General features: G+C 36.2%; 1 protein-coding gene across 3 annotated transcripts; it reads right to left on the bottom strand.

Moving 5' to 3' along the window:
* Nucleotides 1-217: 217 nt before the first annotated feature.
* On the bottom strand, nt 218-9,330 carry LOC103702698 (ras-related protein RHN1-like). Of its 3 annotated transcripts, none has more exons than XR_015987864.2 (9): nt 9,107-9,330; nt 8,936-9,013; nt 8,657-8,824; nt 8,452-8,500; nt 8,235-8,312; nt 4,794-4,883; nt 1,939-2,039; nt 1,032-1,257; nt 218-934 (listed from the first exon to the last, which is right to left on the bottom strand). XR_015987864.2 is itself a non-coding variant. In XM_088723275.2 (8 exons), the coding sequence occupies exons 1-7, from the start codon at nt 9,305-9,307 to the stop codon at nt 1,939-1,941; spliced, it is 765 nt and encodes a 254-aa protein (XP_088579401.2). In that variant the 5' UTR covers nt 9,308-9,330; the 3' UTR covers nt 942-1,257. The 3 variants fall into 3 exon arrangements, 1 of the variants encoding a protein (XP_088579401.2); XR_015987866.2 differs by lacking the exon at nt 218-934 and adding an exon at nt 2,201-2,281 and having other exon boundaries at nt 942-1,257; XM_088723275.2 differs by lacking the exon at nt 218-934 and having other exon boundaries at nt 942-1,257.
* Nucleotides 9,331-9,882: the final 552 nt, after the last annotated feature.

Genomic DNA, 9,882 nt, shown 5'->3' with positions numbered 1-9,882 from the left:
AGTGTATCAAACAAAGTTTGGAAGACTGCAACGGGTCATTTGGCAAGGATTAAAATGGTAAAGAAAGAATCTTCTAATAAAGATTCTTTGAACAACTTTAAGGAAGGTGGCCTGCAGACAAAAGTTGCAATGGTCGTTTGCCTTTATTTTATGCTTTCCAATATACATGGTAGGTGGCCCGCAAACAAAAGATAAGCTTCAGCTACAATCCTGGGAGAAACTATAAACAACTTGAACATTTTACTACAATCATTAAAACTCTTACAAATCCCCAAAACTATACTGATGCAGAAGTACTACAGGGAATACTAAATAATACAATATCCAGCATCATCAAATACCAACCAGGTTGAAAGCGAAAATACAAAAGCCTTACCTACTTGACGCTCGATGTGTGCATCCTCCTTTTAACATAGCTGCCCACTAGCTGGTGATAAGCTCATCTTCGTGGATTTCTATTGTGCCCGTGGAGATGGAATCCTAAGTCGATTAGAGCTTCAGTTGTCTTGGAACAGTAGAGGAGATACAAAGAGAAGGATTGGTTGGGAGGTCGAGAGACCTGGCAACCCTTCCCCCAAACCAGCATCCTTCCAATTAATAATACTCCCAACAAATGAAGGGTAATTTAGATATTTTACACAGATCATTACCTGATAGACAACTGAGCCATATTACATCCAAAAAAGAAGTTATGTGGGCCACATTGCAACAAAAAAATAAGTCACGGCATCTAATTGAAATGTTTTTAAAATTTGGAGTCAAAATGCTGCTCGCCCAAACTTGAAGGAATATCTCAATATTTTTCCCTAAAAATAATTAGAAAGGCTTCCGTAATTTCAAGGCATGAGAGGGTCTAATGTACATAGGCTTCTTCCTACCTGTAGAAAGACTGCTCCCATATTTCAAGCTCTTACCAATATCACCACAAAACAACCTTACCATTATGCAAAAATAATTCTTCATTAGTTGTCAATGTAGAAGTGTTGATTTCCAGGAAGCAAAACACTGAATACACCAAACTGAACACTTACAGGTCTTTGAAAAAGCACACATGACATTTTCTGCTCATTTGCGGGGTCCAGAAACAGATGATGGAAATAGGATACATTCTTCCCTAATGCAGATGGGAGGTGTAGCGGAACAATTTACAAATATATATACTTTTTTAACCTTCCCTTCCTCATTTCATGACTTCATTGCTGCACTTCCAAAGACATTATTCTGTTAATTTCCTTCAGACAGTTGATGACCCAAAACCTGCAAGAATGGTAACCAATTGGGGATAAGGTTGGAAAAACAGCTTCATGCACACGATCATAAAGTTTATCTAACTATTGAAATGAATATAAAGGCAAAGGAAAAAAAGTACAGTAGTAAGGTAATTAAACTAGAAAAGTAGCAAATGAGACAGAAAAAGTTAGGCTTCATTTTCCATTATTTAATTAAAATCTACAACCAAAACACCATCCCTTGGCAACTTGGTAATTAAATGAAGAACAGACACTTGCACGTGCATGTGTGGGCATGCACATGCGCACGCATGCGCACAGAGACAGAGAGAGAACGAGCACCAGGAAGAAAAGGTGGGCATGCACATGCGCACGCATGCGCACAGAGACAGAGAGAGAAAGAGCACCAGGAAGAAAAGGAAGAAGAAGACCAGGATTTACGATCATTCTATCTATAAAGATTATTCCAGCTTCTTATCAGTCTCCATAACCTTCAAATAGGCATGGTCTTTGGTCTCAAAAGGGACACCTTAATAGGCACCATTCTTGGTACCAAGATTTTTGCAAAACCAAATTGCTTTGACTTGATAAGACTGCTGCATGTCTAACATGTACACCTTAGCCCATTCAACTTGCCTACCCTTAGAGATGAACACAAAGGCCTAATACACCACATTACAACAACGATCATGTTCATGCTTTTCAATACCTAAGAACAACATGCCGAAGCTTGAGATCGGTCAACCAGCCTATCTGCAAGAACCATCCCTGCTGGCTGCTGAACTGGTGGAGCACGAGGCAACTTTCTGGCTGTTTACAGAATACAAAAAGGAATGGATCTTAAAATCATATATACAGGCTGCTGTAGAATCCTGAAAAAAATATTATCAAAGAAATAAAAGATAAACAAAATTCACAGTTAAGAAAAACTAAAACTTTGGTATCCACACCCACAATAACATGAAGCACACCTCAGTCATAATATCCACTAATCAGAAATTCATGAGATAATTTGGATTAGAGTATAACTCATCTCATACTGGATGAGAATCCTGAAAAAAAGAAAATATTATCTAAGAAATAAAAGATATAACAAAATTCACAGTTAAGAAAAAGTAAAACTTTGATGACATAAGCATACCTCAGTCATATATCCACTAATCAGAAATTCATGAGATAGGATTAGAGTACAACTCACCTCATACTGGTTAATTTTTCCAAGTACTACAACAATTAATTTATAGCAAGAGAGGTTCATAAAATGAAAGAAGATGAAGGAAAAGAAATGATTTGTTTCCTACCATAAAAAGAAAAAGAAAGAAAAAGGAAGGGACAATCAATGTTTAAAAATGTGGAGGTGTAAAACTCTGAATGAGGCGAGGCCGAAGCCTCAATCCTAAGGCATAAGCCTCACAGATTTTCCTGAACATGGAAAAGTTTAAGAAAAAAATATGAAAATAAGCAAAGATGGATGCCGCTAATACATTTGAACTTGACATAACAGGTAGAGAGGGTAGCATAGTTGAAAAAAATTAACATGCATATACGTTTATGGTTAGTGCACAATAACATATCCTACCATACTTTAGAACTAATCCACAGATAACATCATTTTAAAACTAAAATGATCCATATCTTCTCTTTGATGGTTATTAAACTAATGGAAGCCTAACATGCACACTTTCTGTAAAAGGTGAAAGGAGTGTTTTTCGCATGAGCCTTCTTCCATGATATTCCCAGTTATAACCTTCAAGATTTTCTCGAGGGCCTCCTTGAGGCCTGAGCTTTTAAGACCCCCAAATAAGCCTTTTGAAACAGTTAGAATAATTATATTCAGCAATAACAACCCTAATATAACATTGTCAGATTGCCAATATAAACCTATAATATGACGCCCATATGTTCAGTCTAAGGACTGCTTAATGTCGTATATAGCCAAAAATATCTTTTGACATGACTGGTCTTTTCAGGTAGACCAACTTCATTTTCTAAGCAAATGTAACTTCACTCTTTAGATTTTCTTTTCTTCATTTCAGTTATCATTTTAAAGAAGTAAATAGTAATCTAAGTATGAATAGAACCTAGCCACATTTTGAAGAAGACAATGTCAAAGAATACGCAAACAAATATATTGGATAAGAACCATACTCTACAATACCCAACCCATAGAGACCTCACACAAGATCTCAAAACCTGCAACTTTATTGCCCTGCACATAAGCAATACTTCTTAAATGGTTCAAAGAAATTCTCTAAAGAAAATCATTAAATCAGAGATAACAACAGATCAAAAGCCATGAATGGTCTTCATTCTTGCTGAGAAAGTTTATTTGACCAATGCATATGTGACTATGATCAGACTTATTGACAGAGAGAAGGGTCATCAAAGCCTGACCAAGTAACCTAAAATCTATATTTGACCGTAAATAAACAAACTTAAACCATATGACTGGACCAGTGAAGGTATAATTAGCAGTGCAATAAATGGTCACAGATGGGTACCCAGAAAATTTTCAGGGAATTTAATGGATCATAAGAATACATAAATGCAAGAAATTACCTATAAGCTCATACTCAGTAATTAGTAACTCTACAAAAAAATAAAATAAAGAGGTTTAAAGAGATGTAATTGATGTAATTGAATGGGTTTGATTGCTTGATTTATCCTTTCCTGAAAGATTGAATGACATACTAGTTTCACCACAATGCAGAGTGCAGGTTATGTAGTTGTTCATCTAGAACATCCTTTGTAGAACGAAAGAAGTTAGGAAAAAAGGTTGTTAAGCTGCTATCCTTGCAAACTCAATCACCTGAAAGATTACAAAATTTGAAAAACAGTTGGGTGTGTAACAGCTCTCTCCTTGTTTTCATGAAACAAGAAATAATGGAAGTTTTCAGTACATACTATTCTCAACTGCAGTGACCAAAAGCCGCAAAGAGTTCCCTTCAACCCATTAATTCATAAGATAATTCAGTATATACAATAATATCAGAAAATTACAAACAATAACATCATTGAGTGCAAATAATAAAACTCATAAAAAAATGTCCAAATATTGCAGATCATCACATCCCCATTTTACAATTACAATAGCAAAGGATTGGACTGCAATTATATTCTTTAAAAAGATTGTGACAGCATCGAATCTCAATAACTCAGAAAGGCCTGCATTAAGTCTTTCCACGGCAATGGTGAAACAATTCAATTATAAACCAGATATGACATTTTCAGTTGATGACTACAATAATCTCCTTCCACAACCACTGAATTCCAGGGACTTGATTTGACTGTTTATTGCACTACCTTGTCAACGAAAATGGAATTTTGTTCTACAACATTGGAGACATTTCATTTTTTAATCAAATTAATCATACTGAGACATAACTGGTCCAAGTGGGATCATGAGTTGGATGAATGTTATAAAAATATAAGAGCATGCAGCAATATCAGTGCCTAATTTATTCATGCTCAAGGTTACTCATTCAATTCTTAATTAAGATCTGACTATATATAATCAATAAACTTGTATTTCCCATATAAGGAAAAGGGAAATTAAAGTTATACCTATTTCGTAGAATAAGTCATTCACATTAATGGCTGTTTTAGCAGAGGTCTCCATGAAGAAAAGACCATTCTCCTCGGCATATGTGCGTGCTTCCTACACACATCAAAAAAATCAATTAATTGCAAACCAAACAGCATAATTATAATGTCATGCATCCTATTTCATCATTGCCAAAAACTAAATTACCAGTGTTTTCAAACTGCAATCTCATGTAAAAGCTGGATTGCACAAAGAAAACATTTTAAATAATTATAAACAAACTTAACATAATGGCACTTGATCTCAAAAATCATGATAACCTGAAGTGAGAATTGCACGAAGTTCAATTTAAGATAAACTTAATATGAAACACATTATTATTTCTTAATCCAGTCCATAAACAAAATGATACAACATGGCTTGTCAACATGGTTCAACAAATTACATATCTTAACAATCCACCATCTTATTATGCAGCCAACAATTTTTTTAATGTTTTCACTTTTCACAGTATACCAGTTGAACTATTCTACACTGGTTCCAGAGGTTGTGTACACATTAATGCAAGACAACCCTTTATGATTACTAAAGAAAGAAACAAAATAATACTTGAGTTTGGGACCCAGAAGATTCATAGTCCAGTTAAGACCATGAGAAGACATCCAACAGTATTTCAGTTTGGATCCCGGAGAACTGCTCCAGATATGGGCATGATTCCTGATTTATATTCAGTGCTTTTATTTCTTGATTTGCAGATTGGACTCTTTGACATGTTACATTAGATTGTCGGAGAGTTTTGAATACATATTTTTAGACATGGAAGGAGATTTAGTGCTTTAACTTGCCCTGGTAAATTTTTACTCCTATTTAGATAAGGATGTCAACAAATTCCTATAATTTAACTTGACAGAGTTTTAAAATCAATAGGCTAGTAATATGTAGAGTAGATCAGGGTCTTCCTGCACAGGCACATACAGCCCCATAAAGTTCAATTTCCTAATCCAGATGTGTATTTAAGTTGAGCAGATTCCTTTTAGCTTCAAATCACTGAAGCTGGCAAGTGTATCTTTGACAAGGAAAAGAAGGGCCATCTACAAATAAAGGTGGAGTCTTTGTAAGTTCAATTTATTGAAGTTCAATTGTAAGATAAAAGGCAAAACTGGGGGAGAATTGATAATTCAGCAAGCTCTGGATAATAATTGTTTTCCTAACCATTAACATAAGAATCCAATTCGAATATGCATGTCATAACTCATAATCAATATGATGTCGCCAAATATGCTATATGTTCATCCACGTTCTGGTCCCTTGGGTCGGATTCAATACTTGGTTGCTATACAGAGCTTAACACAAAGCAGCTACTAAAAAGGTCTAGTGATTGTGCTTCCACTCATACTAAATAAGCTCCATAAATGACTCAGATAAGGCTAGCGCTGGTATGTTTTCAGATTATAGGTCCGTTTGATGCTATCCAGTGGGCTAGTGTATTCGACCAACTGCAGCCCTAGCAACAGCAAGTCAGTCTTTGTCTGCATGTGAATGCATAAATAAAATACATGATGACGGTAATTGGACAATAAGAAATACAATTATTTTGGGTAAAATCTGAACTTACTCAATTTATTACATTGCAGATCAGTGCTGTACATATAGATTGCATTTAATTGTTACTACAATCAAATTTGACTTGACTTCAAAGTCAATTGTTGATTTAAGCAATCCAATGAAGACACATACAACATGCTATTGCATAAGTGATAGTCCAGGTAGCATTGGTGATTTGTCAACTTATTTATGTCATAATCTTGTAGATAGGTCTTGTAAGTGTTAACAAAACCAGTATTACTATAATCAACACTGACTTGGTTTGAAAATCAGTAATCAACCTCAACTTTCAAACTCTCAGTCCCTCACCAACCAACCTGAGCCTTAATGGAGCATATATAATCAACATTTCTACTTTTTTTTAGCTACTCAACAAATAGTTCATGTTTCTAGTAAAAGTCAACTATAACCTACATCATCATATGTTGCATATTTATTACCAAGTACATGTTTTGCTTCCTTGATAGCAATTTAACATCTTTCAAAATCTTCTATGCCGTTTACTCGGTCACTGCACACAGCTAGGAACATTTATGATTCTAAGACAACATTAAATGTTCGATTATCACATCTTATGTGTTACCTAGACTCTCTCACATCAACCTTGGAGCATCCAGGATAGATGCAATTTGCAAGTCACATATGCATGAACATCACTTATGAGAATCTTAGCTTATAGGTTTCATTAGCAATGGAGAACATGAAATGCACATTTGAGGGTAGAAAGGAGAGAGTGATAGAGTCTAATCTATTTAGAAGTTGAATCAAATAAAGAGATAGAGTTCAATTTGTTTGGGAGCTTTTATGAACGTAGTCTGTTGTAATTGGAAAATAGGGAAAGCTCCCATGTGGTAGTTAACACAGATGAGACCAAATGGGAAACTAACATATTTTCTAAGATAAGTGCGATAATATTGTTGGTATAAAAAATGACAAACAGAATCAATAAGAAATATTCCCTAATTTTTAACCATCATTTTTAATAGTAGTATAGATTACAATTGAGTGGAGAGTTGCCTTTTACAACAATGAGTTTGACCCACCATAATGGCATTGGAAATTCACTTTATTGTTTTTGGAGCTTGGCCAAGAATATATGCATTAAAAATAAATGTTCATAATACTAAATTTCCATTATACTTGAACTAAACTTGGAGTTTGGACAAGGAACATACATATTTCTTGTGGCGAAAAAGAACATGTATATTTAAACACCAGAGCAAATGATATCTTCTAACAATTTCTACTATAAAATAATTTCAAAAATCAAATTTATAATATATTAAAATAATCATCTTTCTATGTGCCCTTATATCTCTTTTTCTCCTTCTTTCTCCTTTTGCCAGGTCAGATGCTTGAATGCGTGACTAACTGCTTCCAACATCCATGTTCATGCAAAACTAATGTTATCCTTTGAGCCTACTAAAATTATCTGGATGAAGAACTTCCTCTATGAAAGACTGAGTCCATATGTGACCCAACAGACATTATGCAGTTCATACATTACCAAACAGACCCAACTAACCCTAGATGGCCATAGCCAAGTCATCAAGCATGATCCATCCCTCGCATTTCCCCTTTTGCAAATTATCTTCCCTTAGCTTCCACTATACAAAACAACTGTGCATAAATATGTCTCAAAACTATAACTTTAATCCAGAGGTATTATCCTTATTATAAGGACAATGCAGCAGCTGAATATACGTGCTTAATACAGATAACAGAAAGTGGAATATGTTATTTTTACTCATTGAAACTATTGCCACCCAAAAAGGAGAAGCAAAGTATCCTCGAGATAAAGACAGAAGTATGAAAATCAATTAGAAATGTAGGGATAAATAATTAATTTGAAGAACTTGCCTCAGTTGTCACCTTCCTTTTATCTTCCAAATCACATTTATTTCCCGCAAGAGCAGTTACCATGTTTGGATTACCTAGAACAAGGCATCCACATTGTCTTACAAATCAATTAAGACTAACAGATTCTAGACTTGCACCTTCAGTTTTGAACTGAGGATTAAAAAAGAAAAAAAAAATCAAACAACATAAGGTCAAACAGAGAATGAAACTGACCTTGTTTCTGTAGCTCTAGAACCCATTTCTTAGCTCTCTCAAATGAATCCTGAAAACCATAGAGAAAAGGCAGATAAGAAAACAGACAGTATCTATCAAAAGCTCAGTAAAAATACCCCTATTTTATGAATCAAAATGCCCCAAGAGTACTGAATCGAATCAAAAGAGAAGGAGCGGAATTGGGATTCAATGGTCGTGACCGCACCGTGCTGGTGATATCATACACGATGATGGCAGCAGCAGCACCGCGGTAGTACATGGGAGCCAAGCTGTGGTACCTCTCCTGCCCCGCCGTGTCCCAAATCTCAAACTTCACCGTGGCGTCGCTCACCGCCAGCGTCTGCGAGAAGAAAGCTGCCCCGATCGTGGACTCCTGCGATCAAACTCAAAGAGGATGAGAACCAAACGCTAACCCTAATCCCCAAAACCCTCAGCAACCGAACCAAGATCGACACAACCCCCCAAAAAACGGATGCAAGGAGACCTGGAATTCGAGGAACTGGCCCTTCACGAACCGAAGAACAAGGCTGGACTTCCCGGCGCCCATATCGCCCAACAGGACCTGGAATCCCAAGATCGACGGCAAAGGTCAGGTAATTGGTACCAAAGGAGGAGAATTGGGAGAGAGAAAGAGGGAAAGCGAGGGTTGACTCACGAGCTTGGCACTGAGATTGTTGCGGCCGATGGTCGCCATGGGAGACTCGCTGAGAGCTTCGACCGATCCAAAGTCCTTTCGATTTTGGATTCTCGCAGGGATTGCTCGGAAGGGAGGGACAGAGAGGAGACCGGGACGAAGACGGAAGGAAGAGTCGAGAAGAAACGAAGAATGGAGATCGAGGAGAAAGGGCCGAGGCATTGCTTCGCGGTGAATTAAGGTCGCTTTCTAAAGAAGTGGATTTATTGGCATATACAAGGACAGGAATGCCCCATGTCTTTCTCGGTTTAATTTTTTCTTCTTTTGTTGTCATGTTAATAAATATTCTATTCCTCTAAATGGATGGATTATAATTTGATACGAACTGACATGTACCAATAGGATGACCCTACTATGAAAGCTTACTATTTATCAGCATGAATCATTCAAAATTTACCATATGACTTACTTAAAAAGAGTACAAAAAGTTCTCTGCATCTCAAATTCTCTACACAACTAGTAACAACTCGATCATATTGCTAACTATTTTCTAACAAATACGATACCCAAGCAAATTCCGCTACCAAAAAAAGACAGAAGAGATTTACAGATGAGTTGCATGGTTTATTGCCTTATTAACCAGCATATAGCTCTAAACCATTCGGTGATGGGTTCCAATCCTCGTCTATATATTGCATTTTTTAGGGCTCTCTAGGTCAGTTCTCTTTTAACTCTCTTGCATTGTTTTTTTCGCTCCTCTTAAGTCTCTTCCTATTTTCTGAGAGTTGTGTTTAACT

This window comes from Phoenix dactylifera, chromosome 6, assembly GCF_051530095.1.
Source record: "Phoenix dactylifera cultivar Ajwa chromosome 6, Ajwa_hap1_PhDact_Kaust_v1.1, whole genome shotgun sequence".
Taxonomy (NCBI): domain Eukaryota; kingdom Viridiplantae; phylum Streptophyta; class Magnoliopsida; order Arecales; family Arecaceae; genus Phoenix; species Phoenix dactylifera.
Note: the sequence above shows the minus strand (reverse complement) of the source record. Positions and strands in the feature narration are given on the sequence as shown.